At 46.6% G+C, this 24103-nt stretch overlaps 1 protein-coding gene across 1 annotated transcript; it reads right to left on the minus strand.

Annotated features, from left to right (window-relative positions):
• Positions 1–1731: 1731 nt before the first annotated feature.
• Positions 1732–22348, minus strand: LOC128710732 (homeotic protein spalt-major). The gene is made up of 5 exons (XM_053805588.1): positions 22285–22348; positions 8800–10165; positions 6048–8683; positions 5374–5513; positions 1732–2307 (listed from the first exon to the last, which is right to left on the minus strand). The coding sequence occupies exons 1-5, from the start codon at positions 22346–22348 to the stop codon at positions 1732–1734; spliced, it is 4782 nt and encodes a 1593-aa protein (XP_053661563.1).
• Positions 22349–24103: the final 1755 nt, after the last annotated feature.

The following is a 24103-nucleotide window of genomic DNA, read 5'->3' on the forward strand; positions in this document are numbered from 1 at the left end:
CGTTGCAGGGAGTCGGAAAGTGTTCAAATCATACAGCTAAATTTTCGATCATTGGGAATTACGGGAGGGAGGAAAACAAACGTAAACTATCTGCACAAATTCCTGTAATGTTCGTGTTGATACATTGATGCTCTTGTTTTGTTGTTTTGCTTCCTCTTCTTAATATAAAACATTGTTGTTTTGTTTCCGTGTTTTTTTTTTCTTTTTTTGTCACATACTTGTTTTGTTTGTTTTGTAGCTAGCGAGAGGAGTGTTTCATTCCTTTGTTAATTTACTCTTTTGTTTTCGCAATGTGTTGTTCTGTACGTGTGTTTACTCATTTTATGATTAACACAGTTTCAAAGGAGGCTTCCTTTCCTTCATTTCACCTCCGGCCCGAAGCAACAACAACCACAAACAAAAAAAATCGATCAGAAAAGCTCACTTTTCACTTTTCTTCGCACGCAAAGACTCCTGAACGCTTCACCCCACCCCTGTTGACCTGTTTGATTTGATTCGATTTGAAACACGCGTGCATTGTTTTCTGTTCTGCTTCTTGTGAAATATTCCGATTGTTTGGTTTTTCTTCTTTCCTGTCTTGTTTGTTTTTTTTCTTTCTATTTTTTCACTTTTTTCTGTTTTGTCTACTCTCTTCATAGTTTTGCTGTCGCAGCTATACACACCTAAAACTTAATGCTACATATAAGGGTTTTTCTTCTTGTCTTTGATAATATGCGTTTTGTGTGTGCACACTTAAACAAAACGCTTGCTCTCTTTCTCTCTCTCTCTCGCTTTCTCTCTCTCTCTCTCTCTCTTCCATCCCACTGTCATTTTGACATTCACACACGCACACACAGAATGAGTTTTTTTCCCACTGCCCTTCACATTTCCCATTTTCAACTTGTGTTGCACATTTCCGTCACTCATCAAATCGAGCGTTTTGCGTTGTTTAACTACAAACTTGCGCGTTTTGCACAAATTTCTACGATACATTGTACATTTACATACACTTACACACTGACACGCACACACACACACACTCACATACAGCGATTTAGATTGGGAGGGGGTTGTTGTATATTTTTTGTTGCTTTTTTTTCTATGTTTTTTTTTCCTTTGCTGCTCTTATTTTCTTTTGTTTTCTGTACTTTCATAACTCCTACCTGTTTTTTGCATGATTTTATCTAACACTTTACTCACTTCTTCCTTTTTTTTTTTGAATAACATTGTGTTTACTTACTTTTGCTGTTTTGCTTCTTCGATTTATGCTGTGTTGCGTCAGTTTTGGTTTTGTTTTATGCGCGCAACTTGAAAACCTTCCAACCACCACAACTCCGCCAATATATGTGTGAGATAGGTGCCGTGGAGTAACGTTCAATTTGGCTATTTACAAATACTCAAAACACAAAAGTCTCTGCAGCGCTCCGTGTGTTTAGCAGGAGCAGGTGCGATAAGTAATGGTAAACGAAACGGAACACGAGTTCTTTGATATGTAACGCAGCGATTCTTGCCGAAGTGTGTCCTTCCTCAAAATCGCGCCATACTACACCACCTGTGTCTGTGTGTTTTGATTATTTTTGTTTCTGTTCTGTTCTGTTTTGTTTTCCAAATCCCAAACGGTTGCCCATCTGCTCGCCACGTCTTGTGTCAGCTTTCAGCTTTGGTAGAGAAATTCGATTGTTGCCGTCGCGGGCGCGTTATTTAACCTTCGCCAGGCCCGGAACCTACCAGCGTACTGTCGCGCGTGCATTATCAACTCGCGGCAATGTTTTCCGGCATTTCCTTCAGCTTCCGGCACCAGTTCTTCAGGTCGACCACCTCCTTCCCCATGCCGTACTCGTTGTAGTTGTTGTTGGAGGCAGCGGCGGCGGCGGCGGCTGCAGCGGCAGCAGCGGCTGCTACCGCGGCCGCACTGCCCGCCATCAACGGTGTCGGTGAACTGCCCCGATCCGATGCAATCGACGCCATGCTGCTCGAGCCATTCTCGTCCGACACCACGGCCGATTCCGGCGGTGGACCACCGTCACCCATTTCCATCAACGGTTTCGACGACGGTCCGTCGTCGTAGCTGCCGGCGGATCTGGACCGTTCACGGCTGCCCCCGCCGTAACGGTGTCTTCCGCCGCCGGACGATGAAAAGTCCTGCGCACCGCCATCTTGCTGTTGCTGCTGGTGTGACGACTGGTGGTGCGATTCCGAACCATTGGACGACTGCGAATGGTTATCCTGGGGTGGTGTTTGCGTGCGTGACTCATCCCCGGAATTGCCACCCGAGCTGCCGAACATATCACGGATTTTGTGTGTGAGCATGTGCTGCTTCATATTTCCCTGTGAGAGTGAAGGGAATGGTAAAGAATGGGAAGAATTTTGCCGTTAGTTTGATTTTGATGCAAAATACACAAAACCATTTATTTAAAGGTGTACTTCTATACAAGGAAGGAGGGAAGTTATAGCAGGTGGAAAGCAAGGGACAAGAAAACAGGAGTAAAAGGGGAAAGCAATAGAAAGGAATGCAAAGGACAGATAAAAAAAACAAAAAGAAGCGCTCAAACAAGCAAACAAAACACACACACACGCACTCACACAAAACATGTAAAGAATCATACCAGCGAAACACTAACATGTCCTGCACTGAATTGTGCCGTGAAAGATATTTGAGGGAAAGCTTTAAATAAACTACGCCACCACTCGGAAATGTTGTCTGTTTTTTTTCTGTTTGGTTGATAGTTTTCCCACAACTCTCCATTCCAAACATTCTTTAATTTCTTCGCTTCGCTTTGGTTTGTGTTTAAATCCCCATTTTGTTCCTTTCTTTTGCCTGCTGGGAATTTACATCGCAAATAAACATTTCACTAATTTTGTTGGCGACAGAGTCGTCGGTAGCATGTTTTTTTTTTGGTGTAAAAAACAAAAAGAATCACGAATCTTTAAGTAGCCCACCAATGGAATTGAGTAGGAGAATGCAGGAACTTCATACTGCGGTCCGATAGCTGCTAAGGAAAGCAGCACGAAACACGAGACACTGAAACGGAAATAACAAGCTGCTACATAACACAGTACGCAACGAGCAAAACATCAATAATAACTAAAACAATAATAAAACACACCAACAAAATAAACTACACACACACACACCCAAGCGGTGAAGCGATAATGAAGGAAAGAAAAGGTGAAAATAGAATTAAAAAACAAAAGCAAAAAAAACAGAGAAGCACTGAGCAGATAAAACTGCATGGCACCAAACAAAGTAAAAGCAAAGCCCCACAATACGATGGCAGTATTGCGCAAGAAGTGCGTGCCAGTTATCGATACCGCAGTCAGTTTCGCGCGAGTCCGATCGTTGTCGCTGATCGCAGAAATAATGTGCGGAAGATCACTGGCAATAAGTAAAATAAAACAAACAAAAAAAAAACACAAGGCAGCAAAGTTCCGCAGTAGCAGTACATAAAGAGAAAGCCATTGGGGAAGGAAAAACAAAACGATAAAGAGCAACAAACAACAATTTAAAAGATGCACTTCTGGGTGCTTAATTTTAGACAACAGTGTGTGTGTGTGTGTTTTAACCGATCGACGATCACCAGACAGTTTTCGGCTTTCGATCTTTACGTGATGAAAACTATGCAAATAAAACGCGGACAAGTAATGTGCAATTAGTGTGGTGTGAGCGTTCTTTTTGCGTGCTTTTTTTGTTCTTTTTTAACAGTTTTAGAATATTTTTGTTTGCGTAAATGTCAACTCGAATCTCAGCCTTTGGCTATTCGTATAGTTGGTCTACTGTTTTTTTCTCTTTATGAACTCCCCGGTCGGTGGGGTTGGGGTAGGGAAAGTTTTAAAAATTCTCTACATTTTCCAACAACCGCCTTAATGTCGATCCGTGTCGATCGATCGTTCGACGGATGGCCTTTAATGCGTTCGGCATTGTGTTTTCTTTTTGCCGTCTGTACCGTTTTCGGCCTGTCGCTTCGGCGAACGAAACCAAATCCCGAATCCCCGTTTTCGAAACCCATAAGCACATGCCGTGCATGAAATTCTTTGCTATTTTTGTAATGCAAGTCTCTATCTTGCTGCTGCCCGTATTCGATTCCAAGCGACATTTAATCGCCTATTTTAATCCTCAATCTTATGCCGTTTTCGATCTCTTATTTTTGCTTCCACTTTAACCGTATAATTGCGCTCGAGAGATGACAAAGAAAGGAAGAAAAGGAGTTGTTTTTTTTTGTTGCACTTCTTTTCCTTTCTTTTTTTTGTACAACACAACACAAAAAGAAAAAGATCATTTCACGCTCTAATGTTCTTCCCTTTTTTTTGTTCATTCTCCGCATTTTGTGCGACAATTTGTCGGGTTTTTTTTTTCGTGACAGTGCTGCTTTCTCTCCATTTGGCATTGGGAGTTCCGTTCCGAACCGCAACGAACCGCGACGTAACGTCTTTGTTCTGGTTCCAAACCGATATCTGAAGCGATCTCGGTGCACACATTACGCATCCCCTGCGATTATGATCCTCAGCCTTCGAGTCCCATTCTGGGGAGGGGGGAGGCCATTGTTTGCCGTCTCATAATTGTCAACCGTGCAATGTTGACATTTGTCAAGCCTGTAAAATGTGAAGTGCCACAAAGAAAGGACCGTGCATGATCCCTTTCCTTGTAGGTATTCTGTAAGTGATCTTATACCGTCTTAGTTACGTTGGTTCCTCTAAAGCATATTTGCAAGCAAGCCGTTCTTTTAAGGGATGGAAAAGGTTGCCTTTCCGGTGAAATGATTTAATTTGTCCTTCCTAAACTATTTATAATTATGATTTCATTTCATTCCTTTTGACCTTGTTTTACAATTCCGAGTACGTAGCCATACAAAAAATACACTCAATCAAACAGAGAGAGAGAGAGAGAGAGGACATTAAAAATACACACTACAAAGGTCGGGGTGTAATACTAAAGGAATTATTCACACAAGAGAAGGATAAAGTGCGGAAGAGAGGAGTACGAAAATTAACTTTATTTCAAATTCAAAAACAAAAAACCACGGGAAAACACGTTGCAAATTGTAAAAGAATTGCAAAACACAAACAGATAAGTGATTTAGAAATGTAAAACAAAGAGAGAGAAATAGTTTTAAACAAAGCAGACACCTATAAAGTGAGGAAAACGTAGTCAAAACAGGTGTAAAAAAAACACAGAACAATGGAAAAAGAAGTGTTTTAAGGAACTTGGAAGACACTTAAATTCTTATTGCAAAACCATTACAAAAGTAATCAAATCACATTTGTTTCCGAAAAAAAACACAAAATCCAAAGAGTAGAAGGAGTTCTATACTGGACAGGGAAAAGAGACAGGGACGGGAAGAGTTGTATTGTTTGTTTTTTTTTGTTTTGTTTTGTTTCGTTTTTTTGTTCCTTTACCTTGGTAGAGAATCCTCGATCGCAGATTGAACATTTGAATGGGCGCTCCTTCGTATGGCTTCGGTAATGAATTTCGAGTGCGGAATTACAGGCGAAAGTTTTAAAGCAAATATTACAAGTTGTTGTGTTTCCACGAACGCCTACAATTAATCAAATTTTCTGTAATAAGAAATCTGAATGTTCTGAAACGATATGGTTAACGTTTTTTTTGGGGGGAGGGATCGGTGGTTTGGCTGGAAGGGATGAGGTAAAGGTGGTGGTGGTGTAAGATATGGGAGGAAAAGGTAGATCGTGGAACAGGGAAATGGGACACTACATGGGTGGGTAATGTGTGTTTTCTTTTTTGTTTATCTTTTACTCTTGTCTTGTGTGAAAACGAAACGCGCAAAAAAGAATGAAGAACGAAGAAAAATAATACACGCAACACGTGAGGCGTTTGTGAGAGAGCGCACGCGATCGGTCAGATTTTTGGTTCAATTTTTGCTAACGGGCGACGATCGCAACGTTTTGGCAGAGCGGTGAGCAGCAGGCGGAAAATGGCGGAAAACGGGAGTGCGTAAGAGGTAACGTAAAAGGGGGGAAGGAAGCGGATGGATTAAGGGAAGGCAGGGTGGGGGGGGAGATGCGAAAGGTGGAAGGGAAGTATGTGGTGTGGCGGTACGCTTGGTACTTACCGAACAGTCCGAACGGTGGCATGCTGGAACCGGGTGGCACGATCGGAACATTGCCAAGGAATGGCGGCCGATTGATGAATGGCGGGAACTGGGGCATACCGAGAAACGGGGGACCGTACGGGAAGGCGACCGCAGCGGCAGCAGCGGCCGCGGCCCGGCCCGCCGCACTCGCCTGTTCCGCACCGCCCACCGTCGGTGGGGTTGAGATCGGCGAGCGGCGCGAATGTACCGTCGAGGAGGACGTGTTCGACGGGCTGGACGACCGGAGCCGCTTGGCCTCGGAACCGGTGGACATGGCGGTGGTCGGGCTGGCGGAGGAAGAGTCCCGCGAGAACGAATCGTCCGCGGGCGGAAGCGAACGCATCGAGAGCCGCTGCAGGTTCATCGTACGCAGGTCCTCCACCTGACTCTCAATCGCCGGCGACGTTAGGCCCGTCTTGACCTTCAACTTTTCGTGGATCGGTACCTTGGGCATCTTGCCGATCGGGGTCACACCCCGATCGACCGAGCCGGGTCGCGGCCCATTCTCGTGATCGTTCTCCTCATCCGAGTGCTCTAGCGATCGCTTGTTCTGTTGCTGCTGCTGCTGCTGCTGATGATGCAGCTGTTGCTGCTGATGCTGCTGTTGCTGGGCGAGATGTTGCTGCTGCTGGTGGAACTCGCTGGCCAGCCTCATCCCGAACGGGTTCAGTCGCAGCGCATCCGGGTGGGGGGGCGGTGGCACACCACCCTCGTAATCCTTAATCTCGGCCGCCTTTATCTGATCCGGCGTCAGATCCGTCATCTCGCCCGTGTGCAACCGTATGTGCTGCTGCAGCACGAAGATGTTGGAGAACTTCTGGTGACACACCGGACACTGGTGCAGCGTACGCATCGGTGGCTTTATCCGGTGGACGCTCATGTGCGTCTTCAGGTTGCCCTTGGTGGTGAAGGACCGGCCGCAGATCTTACACCGGAACGGTCGCTCGCCCGTGTGCACCCGATAGTGCATCTGGAGCGCGCTTCGGCACGACAGCACCTTCTTGCACACGAGACACTGGTTCGGTTCGGACGTCTTGTTCTCGATGTTGTCCACCAGTTCCTGCAGTTTGGACGTTTCGGACGAGATCTCGATGAAGTTCTCCCACGAGCTGTCGTTGCTATCGGGACGGGGCAGATGCGCCGCATAGAACGATGGATCCAGCACCGTGTCCTGGTAGAGCGATCCCGACGACGAGCTCGACGGTGGCGACACAGACGGTACCGTGGCCAGATTTTCGATCGAATTATTCTTCAACTTTAGCGGGAATTCCTTCTCGCTGGTCGAGCTGTTCAGAACGCTGAGCGCTCCGACCCCGAGCGGTCCATTGTCGTCCTTCAGGTGATCCGAGTGGTCCATCATCTGGGCGTCCTCCTTGGAGCCATCCTTACTCTCGTCCATATCCCGGTGGTGCTGGATCGGTGTGCTGGTTGACCGGCCCGAACCTCCCGTCACCTTCGTCGACTTGTCCGACAGATCCAGCGATTCGTCCATCGGTTCCTGCTTAATCTTGGCCCCGCCGGGCGTTGGCGCATCGTTCGACAGCTCCGGCGAGTGCATGTTGCGCATTTCCGGTGTCGCATCTCGCGTCGGCGTCGGTACCGGATCGACCGGTTTCTTCATCTGTGACAGATCCACCGGATTGCGTGCTGCGGCATCATTCGCCGCCGCTGCCGCAGCTGCCGCCCCAAACAGATCCTGCAGCTGTGGGTGGGGCGGGCGCGGGATGTAAAAGTCGGGGAAGAAACTGCGCGGTGGGAATCCGGGGGGAGCACGACCCTCCCCGACACCGGGGAACCCGGCGGGCCCGTTGGGACCCCCGGGACCTCCGGGACCTCCGGTAGGCATGGACGAAGGCTGCGAAGGTGACTGGCCCGTCTGTTGCTGTTGCTGCTGCTGTTGCTGCTGCTGCTGCTGCTCCTTCAGCGCTTCCTGCGGGATTAGCGGTGGGAAGTACTTGTCCAGATGTTCCGGCACCGGGTTCGGGTTCATCGGGATGTGCGGGTACTTGTCCGAGTGGCGCTGGAAGTGCACCTTCAGGTTACCCTTCGTGGTGAACCGGCTGCCGCACACATTGCACTTGTACGGTCGCTCGCCCGTATGCGACCGGATGTGGATCTGTAGCGAGGAGTCGGAGCCGAAGATTTTGCCACAGTACCGGCACCGGTGTTTGAACAGTGCCGCATCATTGCGCCCGTTCGGGGACGATTTATCGTTCGCGAATGCCAGCTCGTCGAGCAGATTGTTGGAGAGGATACCTTGCGAGGCAGAGTTCAACACCTCCTGGGCTTTCTTCTCCAGCATCGCTAGCGAGTTCGGTTCGCCAAGCATCGACGGTGCATGGTCGGTGATGATGTTGGCCGCCAGCGACGAAAAACTCCCCGTCGATCCGCCGTGCTCTTGATGGTACGGCAGGATTTCATCCTTCTCCGAACGACCGGTTGTTGCGTTGGAGGCGCTCGATGACACGAGCGATTGGGTGGTGGGAGCCGAGGAACCTGAAGTGCCCAGCGAGGATGCACTCGACTGCCCAACGGACGACTGTTCGCCTGCTGTCCGCTTGTCGGAGCCACCCAGCCCATACAAACTGCTGCCCGTGTCCGACGCTTTCGGTTTCCTGTGAGCGAAACAAACCAACACGAATCGTATATGACTCCACCCGTTCTGAGCGACCTCAGCGTAGCCGTTTTGCTACAGGAGAAAAAGGGGACTTCATTCGAGAAAAGCACTTACCTTAGTTCCTCTTCCGGTACGGGATGGATCGAGGGCCGCAGCAGTTCGCTGACGTGCGGTGGTACGTGCGATTTGGCCGCTGCCGCCGCCGCCGCCATCATGTTCGCCATCTGGTAGCTCTTGCTGAACGCGTCCTCAATCCCTTCCTCCTCCACCTCCTCCTCCTCGTCCGCCTCGACCGAACCGTGCGACGATTTCCGCAAATCCTGCGGCTCATTTTTGACATTCTGCTGCAGATGCTGGGCTGCCTGTTGCTGCTGCTGCTGCTGGTGGTGATGATGATGGGGATGATGTCGACTGCTGCCATTGTTGCTGCTGGTGTGATGCTGCATGCTACCCTTGTTGTGATTGTGCTGGTTGTGATTGTTGTTGTTGTTGTTGAGGAAACCGATCGTTGCGCTATCTACCCCGGTCCCCGCACTGCTGCCGAGCCCGGCCAATCCCGCACCACCGCCGAGCAGTGGCGAGTCCTCCTTTTCCGTGTGCTTCTTCACCAGCTGCGATTGGAGGTGTTGTATCAGCTGGAACTGTAGAAACTGTTGCTGCTGCAGCGTGAACAGGGCGGATTGCAGGATGGCCAGGTTTTTCACCACCGTATCGTTGTCCATGTTGTTGGCGAGCGCGTTCGCCGTGAACTGCGCTATCGCATTCTGGAACGCCTGTATGGACATGCCGGGTGCGGGTGGCGCTGCTGGGAATCCGAACGCTGCCGCCGGGTTGAAGTCGCCCGCGGGCAGAGTGCCTCCGCCGACGGCGGCCGGGTTGGTGTTTTTGGCTGCCGATGCGGCTGCGGCTGCGGCGGCCGCTGCCGCTAGGGCGGCTGCCGCGGCCGGACCACCCAAGGCGGCTGCTGCTGCGGCCGCCGCCAGGTTCGAAGGTTCGTCCCGATGGTCCGCCCCGGCCAGCATCGAACCGAGCCCTTCATTAACGCTCACACGCCCAACCAGTGACACGGGCGACCGGGGACTGCTCCGACCGGTACCACACTCCCCGTGGCCTTTCTTGTCCTCGCCACCGCCACCCTCATCACCGTCGTGCTCGCTCGCCCGATCGTTCACAGCCGCCCGGTCTGCAGCCGTCGCCGCAACCGAACTGCGCCCGTCCGCCAGCTCCTCGTCCTCGTTGTTCTCATCCTCACTTAAATTATCCTCGCTCGGCGTGATGCCATCGGACCGATCATGCGCCTGCTGATGGCGGCCCGTCGTCGCCCCGGCCGCCTGATAATGCGGATGATGAAGATGATGATCGCTGAGCCGGGCCGCCGCTGCCGCCTTTTCGGCAAATTCCTCCGACATCTTCGCTAACAATTGCGCCGACGGTTTCGCGATTGTGTGCTCGCTATCTGTACAACCATTCTCCTTCATATCTGTGTGCGTGCGGGTTGGGCGAAAAAGAGAAAACAAATAGCGATGGATGAACAACCAGTGTTGCAACAGTAAAAGGGGGCGAGAATGTGGGAAGCTGGGTGAGGGTATTGGGAGAGGAGGGGAGTAAAATTATGGCAACACGTTTCTCGAGCTACCCAACTATCCGAACCGTTTCAGGGCCGAAATCAAAATTTAAATAAAGCCCTTTTCGGTACGATCGACATGCCGCGGCGACAACTAAAAAAAAAACCCTTCGACATGTTTGCATTCCATCTCTTTCGCTTGGCCAATAATCTCTGCTGTTTCGGGGTTCGGGAGTTTTGCAAATTATGCTCTACCCTTCCGATCACCACCCTTCTGTGCCTCCCATTTCCGCTTCTCTTCCTTTTCCCTCCAAAGCACAAAAACAAAACCTGTTTTCACTCGCTCGATCGTATTTTGCATTCGCATACAGAAGAAAACATGCGCAGCAAAGGACTCTCTGGGCTTCCCTTTTCCGCCTGGCACCAACGTTTGGTGATAAAAATTGCCTCCCCCTTTTTTCACATCTACTACACCTTTGGCATGTTTATGCGCCCCGATATGGTTGCTGCTTTATCCGGTGCATCCCAATGCAAAGACGCGATCGCACTCGAACAAGCATTCGATGAACACCGCACCGCGCCATTGCTGGTGATAAGAAGCGACACAAAATAAGGCGTAAGGGGGGGAGGGGGAGGTGGGGAGAGTGCCCACAACCCACAAACCCTCAGCATTGATCGATGGAACGGTAATAAACAACGATCGCACTTGATCGCTTTAACCTCAAAAATCTTTAATCCATATAGAGGAGTACACTGCCCGCGAGCTGCACACAAACAGCCGTCAATAAATTGGGTTGGGAACAGCGTTTTAATGAGATCGCCATCCCATTTGGTATCGATGTACCAGAGCCGCGGGGTGGTGACGAGGATATAAGTATGTACAAGACAACATAATAAAAAAAAACATACTTAAGGTATCGACCACACTTCGTAACACCCCCCCCCCCTTTTTGTTAAGGACTTTAAAAGTGTCCAAACGAGGTTGGCAAAGGGTTTGTTCTGAAGGGTGATTTTTGTGATGAAGGCCCACTGATTGAGGGGATCTCGCAGAAAGGAGACACACGACACTGTTTCGCAAGAACTCCATATTTTAATAACGATGCATATAAACCGCCATCGAACCCTGAATCGACGACGCATGCGTCGATGCGATAAACGTACGCATGGCACGGGGGAAGCAAAACTGCAGCAAAAAAAACCAACCTCACTTTCCGATTGCATGAATAACCGACACCGAACCGACATTCGCGACCATCCGATGGCCGTTCTCCCAAGGGCCGTCTGTCCTGTCACGCACACACACACACACACAGCTGGCATGTGCCCTCAGCTTCAACTCGCGCTCATGTACCGCGTCAGATCAAGCTCAACGGTGTGGTTTGGACGCGAAGAAAGAACAAAAAACCACCACATTTTGCCGATCAAAAACCGATCCTTCACTTTAAGCCCACCATCGCCCTTTTCGCTTATGAAACGCCTGCTGAACGTGTGGTGATGGCTTTGCGAAAAGATGATGCCGAGGCTTGCGTTAGTTGCCGATCGCTGTTTGCCTTTGTCCGGGGTGATCATCCGGATGCACCGGGTGGGGCGGCGGAGTGTGCACGTCCCCGACTGCACCATTCGCACCATTTAGGCATTCGTTTATTAGGCATAAAAGGCAGGCGAGAATTAAACACGGCAAAGGAACGTATCATCCCTGGTGCCCGTGGTGCAAACGATCGTGGCCATCGCGTGGTGTGGACAGCAGGGACGATGGAACCCCTGTACTTATCGGGGCGGGAATGAAACGCGAAATCAAATCAATAAATAAAACAAAAAAAAACAAACCACCCCGACGACAGCCAGCACTCCAGCGGACCCACCGGCCAGGGCAAAAGGCGCGAGTGTGTATGTGTGCGTGTGACCATAAGTCGAACTAAAAGCTCTCCGTTTCGATCTTATAAACTACATGTTTTGCCCGATTGGCTGTCTGTCGGGCATTAAATTTATATATAATATTTATTATAAATTTAACTCATTTTGGATTTATGTTCCCGATGTCCCATGTCCAGTGCACGTAGCATGTGCGTGTGTGTGTGTGTGTGGGACGTTGGATGACAGAGGAGTGGACGGCATGTTTGGACTTCCGAGGCATCATGGAATCAATTCCCTTAAAAGCAGCAAACCATCCAGACTGCACAGGATGATCGGTCGTTTTGCTCCCTTTTCTCTCTCTCTCTCTCTCTCATTCGCTTTCTTTAGCACGCATTTTGAGTTGGCTTTTCCAAATGATTCAACCCCGTTATTTATTGGCGGATTGCGTTCCGCGAGTGCATCACGAACAAGACGGCAATGCGTTTGGCGTGTTTGGGGGTTTTGTTGACTTTTCTCCTTGCGCGCGCGAGATGTGACTCATTATCCCGCGGGGCCATGTCCTGACCGTTCCGGTCGGGGGAAAGTTAAGCCGCTGCGGTATCCTTGATGTTTTCTTTACTCGGAATTTGATTATGCAAGACGTAAGCTACGTTGCGGTTTTGAGAGCTAGCAACCGGCTTCAGTGCAGGACGGTACAGGAAGGTTGTGGTTCGTTTAATTTTCGACTTGCAAAAATTCCAAGCTTGTTTTTTTTTTAAATAATAATAGTTATAATAATTCGCATATGCATGCCACCATAAAGATGCTTTAAAAATATCTGCTACAAAAAGGTCTAAAATATAGACAGTTACCGAGATACATCGCAGTAAGCCATCTGCGTGATTCGAATCCGACAGTAAAACCGTTTACACTTGGAAGTCCAAAAGTAGACATCTTGCTTTGCATTCATCATTTCATGAGGTTTTTTTTGTAAGAAATCGATAATCAAAGTTAAAAGAATTGTGTTGCATCAAAATAGAAGGCAATATCAACATTTAGCCGAATCCGCGTATAACAGTTACGATAAAGTCAAAATAAATCGTATCGTGTCCAGCGGGGCCACATATCGATATCTGAAATCTACATTTTGAACTTTAGCTCTCTGTTCGAGCTTTTTATTCACTTGGACGTTACACGTTACACTAGCTTAAATTTGCGTCACGTATAGTTTAAATGCCGCACGTTGTGGCATTTCAAAACGAATAATATACTTTTGTTATCAGCTTACATAACTGAAAAAGTCAACACAATTTCGCAAACCTAATCGAATTTGCATTATTATGTTGATTTGATGTCGTCCTGGTTGCATTTAATATTGATAACGATTCGATTGTTGGTTAATTGTCTGTTCCTTCGGCGTCAGATATATGGCTTACAACAAACACCTTCAATAGAAAATAATTACATATTTCAATTATGGTATAATTTGCGGTTCTTCGGTGAATCATTTTTAATTAAAAGCCATAATTAGAGCCTTAAAGACAACATTTTACCATACGCTCATCGTACGTCGAAATTAGACATTAGTAGAGCGTCAAATTTCTAATCATTTAAAGAAAAATATTTGCATCGTTTCAAGTACAAAAATATGACTAATATAATCATTCTCTTCATTTGAAAGTGTTAATTTATTTTCTTCGTTTCTCTACCTCATACAGTCGTTGACTGTTGAATCATTGTACCACCGATAAGCAAAGACCCACACAGCTAAAACCAATCACTACCTTTCAAATGCGATCGACCCTTTACCTCGCTGCACTGTGGAGCATCGGTGTGCAGGGAGATAAACTAAAGTTCCCGAACCATTTCATCCACATTTCATAACAAAAAAGAAAGAAAGGAAAAACACTGTTTGACAATCGAACGATAAAACCATTCAATGGGCGAGAGGAACAGGCAAAGACAGGCAGGAAAGTTGATGCTCGCGTTACCAGAAAGGAAAAGTGTATTCTGAAATTGAATGCAATAACTTCAATCGGTTGCGTTCGCCGTCACAGACCGGGTGTGGTCAAGCACGTGTGTGTTGGTTCGTTTTGCCTTCAATCGATATGTTCATGTGCCCAACAAAACTGACCGCCGTCTTACCCTCCCCTTCCATCCCGTACCTCCATCTTTCCTCACCCGCCTTCTCACAGGTACAGGACAACACACGTACACCAATCTCGAAAGCATCCCTCTTTCGCCCGAAGGGGCCCCATCGAAAAATGGTCGATCTGCAATCGTCCCTTTTTGCTGCAACAAACCCCAAGTGATGCTCCGGGATGGGTATCCGAGTGTTGTGTGTAGGGCGTTGTAAATTGATTTTCTTCTTTCGGCTTTGGTGTGCAATCTACCTCACCGATGGCTCCCCACCTCGGTACTGCAACGTGGCAGGGGTTCGTTCAACCAACCGGCCTGCTGATTGCTCCACGAGTTCAATTCTTCTGATGTGGTCAATTCCACTGCACTGCAACCCTACGTGTTATGGGTGATTTTTATTTTATTGCCTACAACGCCGTACCAGAGCAACCATTCGACTTGGCGATACGGTGAATCAACCACATGCCAATGTGTGTGTGTGTGTGCCGTGTATGTATCCTCGAGAAGACACATCTTTTACTTGCCCCATTTGGAATCCCTGCTTCAGCTTTATCAGCGGCTTTGCAGCAGCTATCGAAATGCCAAAACCAGTGAGATTCATTTCCACTTATCAATTGAATGTATGCACTTCATCCTCGCAGATAGCGAAAAGGGTGTTGTTTGGGTGAAAATTAATAAACCAACAAGCACTGCTTTCACGGCGGATTAAATAAAGAGCATCACCGCATTTCGTGTTGGCTTTACAGCAAACCATCACACGTTATGGTGCAATTATTTAGCGTGCGAATTAAAATACAATTCGAAGCACTCCCCGCCCCAATTTGAATTAATACTTGCGACCGTTAGCGTAAAATATGCATTGGGCCGTTTTGGAACAACTTCATGCGAAAATTAACCAACGAAATAACCTCCCGAGCAACCCCCGGTAAAACACTTGCCGTTTAATTTGTGCCTTTTTAGTGTTGCTAGCTTGGTTTTCCCCCCTCAAAAAAAACGACACCTCCTGAAGACACCGTGAAACTGCCATTTGCAATAATGAACGATCAAGTTAACCAAGAAGAAAACATCATATTATGCACTTTATGCTAATGCCAAACACTTTTTAATGTGCCCCCGGGGCAGCCGGGTTTTGCTGCCGGTGGACTAAAAAAGTGTCAAAAGTCATAGCGAATCACCATAGCTGCCTGGACCGATCGGGCTCAGGACGGGCCTCTCGTCAACGCCATCGGCTAGGCTAATTATAATTCGTCTGGCAAATTAAATTAATAAATCAACCCACTCGGGTGTCGGGGAGACCGGAGGAGCGGAACCTCACATTTACGCCACTCGGCGTGTAGTTGTGTCGGTTATTTATTGTTATTTCACAGTGCAAACACATTGAAATATCCCATACTGGTAAGCGATTTACATTTTTGTTCCCCTCGTTCCCGTTTGTTTTCCCGTTTCCAGCAGTAAATGGATGCTCATTTAAATCAGAGCACACACCCGGCTCCACTGCCCATAAGGACCGAAAAATCGAACCGCGCGGTATATTTTGCATTCCGAACGCATTCAAACGCGAGCCCCACCGTAAAGAGCACATTAACCTGAACCAACGCGAAACCATCATGGCTTCGCGTGTTCGAAAATACGACGAAAACGAGTTATTAATTTGGCCCCAAAACAAAATGGTGGCCCGATCGCCGATCGATACATCGGGCCGCTTGGAATTTGGAAGCGATCGGGAGATGGAGAAGGTAAAAAAGGCAAACGTTGGCGAAGACACACAGCCGCGGACACAAGATCCAAATCACGACAACAGGCATGACAGACATGATCGCGAAGTTCCCCACCGTACAGGACAAAAAAAAAACACCGCTTGAACGGAACCAGTCCGCATCCGTTTTGCTTTATGATGGGCCTGCTTTCGGTACACCGCATATTCCGGAGCATATTTCGTGCTGCCCCGATCAATCAATATTAAGTGGTGCCTTGTTGTCTTTTTTCCTTCTCACAAGTGCCTCGTGATCACGCATACAAACGCTCGATCGGTTCGGGGTTTTTTTTTGTGGGAGGAATTTCGAAAATTCGCGATCGTCCATTTTAAAATTCGACAAACTACGCACCAACAGTTCGCTACCGGGTTATGCGACTTTACTCAATAGTTTGTTCGTTTTTTTTGCGTCTTGTATTTTTAAGTCTTTCCGACCCGCATCTGTCCGGTGGCTTCCGTTTGAGCAGTTAGTTGCCCCGTTGCTGCTGCGATAGCCCACGGGATAACCCACACACCAATCGAAACGTTGCATCCTTCGTTTTATGGGTCGGTTTGTTTCGCTGCCCGAAACCTCCTCTCGGACGAACCCCGGTGGACGGTTCGCCTTATCGGTGCGAAACAAAACGAGTTCACCGACGCGAAACTTAACGCACCGGGCGAAAGGTATGGAGCGAACGGGACGAAAAACGAAATCACTGACTACAATTACCAGTTTCGCAAAGCCTGGACCGACGATCGACACACAGGGGGAGAGGAAGCTTTGGGAGGAGAAATTCTTCCACTCCACTCCAGGATTGCCGGGCGCTGTCCGATTTAGCCATATCCGATCCGGCACACCGAGCGAGCTTAATGCCCATTTTCATAGACACAACTCCGATTAGAGTGTGTGTGTGTGTGTTGCGGTTTGGTGGAGTTGGAGTTAGAGGAAAAAAGTGCTGACATTTGACGATGTTTTTCTTCCGGGAGGATTAAGACCGTTCCAATACAGTCGATTGGTGTTGTTCGATCCCGTCGTGTGCAGTGAAAAGCGGTTTTGGAAGCGATTTTTCCCACTTTCTCAGAGGGAAAACCCACCCCGAGCGAAGGTGACGGACAACCCGAGGGCTTCGATTGCCCCAAAAGTGTAATTTATACATGTCATCACATGCGAACAAGACGAACCTGTTTAGTTCCATCTGTTTAGTGCTGTGCTCAACGGAAACCGTGTGTACCGGCCGAGCGAAATCCTTCCCGACGGGTTGGGGGAAATTTATCGATGGTAAATATCCGTCCCGTCCCATCATCTGTCAGCGATCGTTTGGCGCATGCTGAACATCATCATCATCATCATCATCGCCGTGTGATCGTCAGCGAATGTCATTTAACAACAACCAGACCAAACGAACGATGGGGGTACTATAAACAGATTCATAATCCGGAACAAATATGCGAATCGTTGCCTGCAAAACGCGAGAACATTGGCCCAGAACAGCGCTGCAATAACCCACCGGGGCTAACCGAACTTCCCCCTCGTAACGGCGAGCAAACTCCAGCCACAAGCTTAACTGGATAACAATAACAATAAAAATCTTATCTTTAGCTGGACCATTTTACGGTGTGGATTACAATTTTATTGCTCCCGTTTTTTTTTTGCTTCGCTTTCTTCACTTTGACTGGTTTTACTGGTCTTTCTTTTTTTTGTTAAAGACCCTAATACAACGCCATTTCGGTGAGGCGGGGTTGGTGCAGTTCTGTCTAAACGTTTCTCACCCCTGCTTGGTGTACAAACTGTCATCTTAAAACCATACCAATTGAAGTTATGTAGATGATCTTGGTTCACCTTTCGTTAACTGTCGCTGTTTTCAGCTCACCATTACCGAACATCGCAAAACATTCTAAAATGTTTTGAGGGTTTCAGTCATACCTTCGTCGGTGTTTTGTTTGGATCTGGTGTATCTTAATTTTTAATCACTTCTGGAAGGTATTTTCCTAGACCCCGGGTGTCACTTAAAATAGGCAAAACGGACAACATTCTACGGCATTCCAGTGGTGCACACACACACAAACACCAAGCTAGGGAATGAGAGAAGGAGAGCGGTTCCGTGTTCTGCGTCCATTATCTCGCTTAATGACGGTCATTTCTGGGTTTTTCGGTCCAAAGACTAGGGTTTTGTCCTTTTTGGGCCGTAAGGATCCTTTCATTAAAGTTTATCTTTAATGACGATATCAAACAAGAACCAGATCCAGATCCAGAGCATGTTTCGGGTGGTGGAATATTCTTTTTAAACTTTTGTTTATAAGAATTTAAGTAACAATTTTTAAAACTTTATCTCAATTAAATTTTATTGTAAGCAGCAATGTTCCTTGTACTTCCTTATAAAGCACGCTGTTCTCAGCATTATACAATTCGACTTATAAATGACCTTGCTGAGTAAATGACGGCGCACTGCTTGGGCGTGAAATTAAACTCTTTTCAATAATGGCCGAGCCAACTTACGCGATACAATGTGTGAACTCTATTTCCTTGCGCCCTCATGCACCACCCTTAACAGAAGGCAAACCAGTTTGCCGTGTCATTTTCCCCAAAGCGCAGCTAAAATGCATCACGAACATCATTTGGCAGTGTACCAAAAATTTGTCTCACAGGCAAACACACTCATCCATCGCGCGGACTGTGTCAAAACTGTGCACCGCGAACTAGAGCAAACCCTTTTCCTTCACATTAGTTTCCCACCCCGCTCGGGACACGTTGAACGCTTTATGTGATGCCTTTTGATTTATGAGTTCGGTTGGTATGTGTGTTGGTGCGTTGTAAATAGACGGCGAACGAATCAACGGCGATATAATGTTGCTAATCCATCGATCGGATTGGACGAATATTATACGGCTTACAGCGCGAGCAGTCGGGGTGGGCACCCTTCCAAAGCACACACCATAGGGAGCAGAGCGAAAAGAAAGGAAAGAAATACACAATAGCACACTAGATCAAATCAACAACCAAAAAAACGACAAGGCATCCCTCTTCTTGGTCCACACCACACATCGCAAACAATTCTGTAACGGCGGCATCAAGCAAATCATAACGCGCTCGTAACTCCGCCCATCAACGTCGCCAGTTTTCCACCAACAACCCCCTTTTTCAACCCCCTTTATCAACCCCCTTGCTGCAGCGTTATTGTAAGTAGCAATTGCTAGCAAAGCTCACGAAGGGTGTACGGAATCATCCATAAACATGATCGGCGGGATCATCACGAGGTCACAAAACGGCAGGTCGGTGGCAATAGTGTGGGGCTTTTGTTTCCCCGATCGTTCGTTTAACGTGCCACGTACGTTGGGGCTGTTGGTAAACGGCAAAAAATAGGAAACCAACCGAGTAAGTGACGATCGATCGATCAATTTGCTGTTTGCTTGCCCCTGGTGTGGCTGAGGTTTGAATTTAGATCGATTTTGAAACGTAATTTAGTGAGCAATAAAAAAGAGTAGATAAGGTGGGAAACATTGTTTCGATTGTGTTAAATGCATATTGAAACAAGATTTAATGTCTTACCGTTGACAGTTAGTAACAGGAAGAGCCAAGGACATCTACTATAAAATGTGCATAAAGCGATATTGGACAACAAAATTATATTCTCTTTTTCAGTAAGGGTTGAAACAATTTAAATGCAATCCAGAAAAATTATCCTTCCGGGGCAATATTAATATTATTCATACTTTCATATGGTAACAAGCAGCGGGGCAGATGATACACACACGCAGTTCTTGGTAATTTTTTATGGTTATCCGTATACATAACACACAATGATAATAAAAAAAACCTACACAGTTTTTTAACAATCAAAAATTTACAGTCAGAGACTACAGGGAAAGTCATTTTGACATCCTGATTAGATTCTTTTTAATTTAAACCACATTATTTGTTGACGTTAAACAGTTCTACCATACTGTATCTATAAGTTTTATATGCTTTTTCTAAGGCAAAAGCTTTCTACACTATTGAAACATAGTCCATCTCTTCAAAATTGTTTATAAAGTACAAATTGATTTATACAAATCCGCCCCAAACGCTAGGGAGTTCTAGTGTTCAAAATGTATGCCAAATCATTTCGCAAATATTCATATATTTAATTTATATCAACAATTGGATGGCTCGTACAATGAGCTAAAAAATCTTCAAAAACTTCATACTATGTCATACACACTAAGACATTTTTATTAAATCGAGACAACTTCGAGACGAGTACAATAAAGGCACATTAGAACTATATTGACGACTTCTAAAGACAAAACATTAATGATCGAAATGTCGTAATGTCCTGGGTGGTAGATTAATATTTAGAGGAGTCCATAGTATTTTGGAGAATTTTTACCAGTAATACAAATTGAGCGCCCATTCACCTAAGTTTCCAGGACTGTAAACCTGGAAGTAATATGATAACTAGGTTTACTTAAAACCTGTGCTATGAAACTCCCATCAACAACTCTTCATGCAAGTTTTGTGCTCTTGGGATTGTACACGCCTCAAAGTATGCAATTCATAATTAAAATCGACGATCTTATCTCCTGCGGTAAAGTATCTTAAAGTTTTACTGAAAGAACTCTACCAAAAATTGTTATCACTTTTATTACTGACACTACATTTTTAACAGAATATTTTGGCATATCAATTCAGGGTTTTCACAGCTTTTGGGTTATTAAAATGTTGTACTGCGACATATTTATAAAAGGAAATAATAAATCAAAAATCAACCCTCCTGTCTTACCATTGCATACTACCAGTCGTTAAACTCTAAAGACACCCTCTAGCAGAAACATTTTAAGCCAACACTTTTGTGAAGATAAATTTCAAAAAACTAATGAAATAGCACCTCATATTCCAATCGCTACGTAATTTAAATGTCAATCGTAATTCATTTCATTACATACGATAGAATACATAATGTCCCCGAGGCACGACGCGATTTGCGATAGCCTGTATCTTATCTTGCGGTATGAAATCGACTTTGTATCCCTTTTGTATCCTCACAGTAACAACATTGATGTTGGGCGATACTCCGGTTCGTCCGTTACCAGCACTTTAACTCGCCAATTACGACGGCGAAGGCTCATACACCTTAGCAAAGCAAAATTGCATACATCAATTAAAGCCTTTATCTAAAGCCATCCATTTATCTAGGAGCGCTCGTATTAATTTATCTGGCCTCGTTTTTAATCGTTCCTCGGTTTGATGTTTAGCAGCGTTTGCGTACCGTGCGTTTGGTTCCGTGGCCCCGGGGTTGGTCATAAAATCAGTTTATTAATTACATTATTAGCAGGCAGTGGTTCCGTTTGCCGATTCGATTAATAAATCGTAACCGTGTGCGGTGACTTTTCAACCACCCGATTTCCCTGGTCGAATTTTCCTACCCTGCCAAAGCCGAAATGGATCGAACGGGAGCAAAAACAAGCATTAACCATTCGATGCCGTACAGTAGCAGTGAGAGATCGATTAAAAATAAAATAAATCGATTAGATAGAAACCATTCAGTTCCGTAGCAGTTCGGGCTGAGAGCTGCTGTGGTTGGCATATGCGTACACGCACGCACACCGATCTAATGCGTGTGTGCAAAGCGCGTACGATCGATTTTCCTATTTTCACTCCACGTTCCGTTCTTCGCGTTGCCATGGGAGCCACAGCGCCAACTGTGGGGCCATCGATTTGGAACGCGCAAAAAAAAGCTTTCCACCGCCATACACCACCGGTGAGACGACATTAAATAAAGGGGGTTTTGGGAAAATCCCAACCCCCCCAAACAGATGGGGGGGGCCTCCACCGGTTTGAAGCGTTCGAAGGGGGGTGGTGGAAAATTTATTTATTTTCCAACCTGCCAACATGCCCACTTTACAGAACGCTATCTCTCTCCGTGTGTGTGTGTAGATATTTGTTTATCGTTTTTTTCTCCACTAATTCTCAATCCAGAAATTGGATCTGTTTTCTGGTGGTGTGAAACCGTCTACCGAGTAGATGTTATGTTATGAATATAATTGATTGCCGCTGTCGGCTTCATCTCAACCTGCGTACCCCGCGTACCCCATTAAGATATTCGTGCGGGACGGTGGTGGCGTTTTCCGGAATTTTAACTCCAAACCTCCAAACTTTAATCGAGCAATTCCCCTATTTTCATCGCCTCATTTGCAAAACATCTTCACCAGATCATCACGTGAGGATCCAATGCAGTGTGACAGTTTGCCGTCGGCAACATCGGTCACTCACGGTTGGGGGAACTTTATGGTCGAATTGGTTGTCCATTTTCTTTGGAAAGATCGTGGAAGGAAGAAGCAATAGGAAATTCACCTTCATCTGCGCTGGATTCATCTTTCACGTTTGACGGATATCCAACTGGGTCGACCTGAATCATTGCTTGTTTGCTGCTGCTGCTGCTGCTGCTGCTGCTCCTGCTACTACTGCCGCTGGTTCTGCTTGCCGGTTCCGTTCACTAGCACGCACTACAACCATCCACCTGCCATCGAAACGTGGCACCATAGGTGTATATATATATATGTGTGTATGTGTGTGTATTTCTATATATTATTTGTAAATTTATCGGATGCACACGATGCACTCACTGAGCTGCAGCAAGGCTTGCACAAAATTGATAACAGCTTCACGGTGCTTTCGCTGTTCACTGCTAAAAAGGTTGCACTGTTCACGCAAAAACAAAACAGAAAAGAATCGTTCCAACAACGAAACGGGAGCAGAAGGTATTCCGGCACTGGTTATCGGTTGCACTGGACGCTGGGTGTTTCGCTCCCGGTGGCCGTACACTAAATTGTTGACATGCTGCTGCGAAGACACTTGACGTTCTGCGTGGACCGTGGTCGTTTGATCTTTTTCTTTTGCTGGGCAACCGATGTTAAAACACCGCACTATTACTATTTTTCTCCTTATTTTGTTTTGGGCCCAAAAACAAAACCCAAAACAGCCCACAAACCGTAGAGTGTGTTGGACGCAGCGAACGCGAACGAAGGGAATTAATTATTGTTCACCAATAGGTTGCACTAATAATTTTGTGTTTTGCATGGGGGGGCTTGTTTTCCACACTGTTGTAATCCTTTTCTTGCGCTTTCGTGCTTTAATGCCTAATGCTTTAGATGTGTTACAAAGCAAACAACCGTTTGTAAAACCGCCTGCTACGACAGCGATGCGATGCGCGCGCGAAACGTTGGAAAATGCACTCAGCGCACGGGAAAAAACACTTCTACACCGGACCGCAGCGGACCGTTCCACGACGACGGCGAGGACGAGAAAACAACGCAATGGAATCGAGCGAGAGTGGCCGCCTGCGTACTGTTTCGCGGATTTTTCATTACTAAACCACTCGCAGTGAGGTGAGCCGTGTTTGCCAAGCCCGCTGTACGGAAGATGAGTTGTGTGTATACACGAGACAGGCACAGGATGAGTGAGATGGGTTGCCATGGTTGCTCGCTCACACCGCCGGCACCGATGGTACGCACACACTGACAGCACGGTGGATGGGTTTTTGTGCATATGCTGCGTACACCGTACACCGCACGCACTCATCCCCACCACCAGGCACCATGGTTACCGTGCGTGCAGCATAATAATCGAGCAAGCGGACGTTTCGTCGATGGTTTTTCATCCCCTCCACAACTGCGCTGAACGCAGGAAACGACGAATGCAATCGATGAACACCCATACATGCACGGCAGAGCCGATGCGACAGGGGAAAATTAGATGCTGGGGGTTGTACATAAGCGGGAGTTTCATTTTTCCGACCGTTGCGATAAATGTATCAAAAATACGTCACAAATTTCTGTAAGTGGTGGTACTCGTGTAATAAATCGCTGTTCTGCAATGTTATGAAGAAGAACATTCATTTTTATTGTTAAATTTAGATCAAGAAAATAAGCAGTATCTTATCGTATTTTCGCCCTTATCGTGGCTTGTTTTTAATAAGCACAAGGCGAATAAAGATATTTCTTCTTACGGCAGCATAACTGAGGACGAAAAATTGTACTCCACTGATAAAGAAAAGCTTACAACCAAAATCGCCGAACCTACGCACACACCCAATAGTATATAGTAGCAATAATATGCGGTATGTATAAATGCGATTTCCCGAATATTTATCGCTAACAGAGCTGTCAAAGTG

This window comes from Anopheles marshallii, chromosome 3 (genome assembly GCF_943734725.1).
Source record: "Anopheles marshallii chromosome 3, idAnoMarsDA_429_01, whole genome shotgun sequence".
Lineage (NCBI taxonomy): Eukaryota > Metazoa > Arthropoda > Insecta > Diptera > Culicidae > Anopheles > Anopheles marshallii.

Coding starts and splice junctions, on each gene's coding strand:
- LOC128710732 (XM_053805588.1), bottom strand. CDS start 22,348: ATGATTCAGGTCGACCCAGTTGGATATCCGTCAAACGTGAAAGATGAA. Junction 8,684..8,799: donor GTACCGGAAGAGGAACTAAG/GTAAGTGCTTTT, acceptor TTTCGCTCACAG/GAAACCGAAAGCGTCGGACA. Junction 2,308..5,373: donor ATCGAGGATTCTCTACCAAG/GTAAAGGAACAA, acceptor TCACTCTCACAG/GGAAATATGAAGCAGCACAT.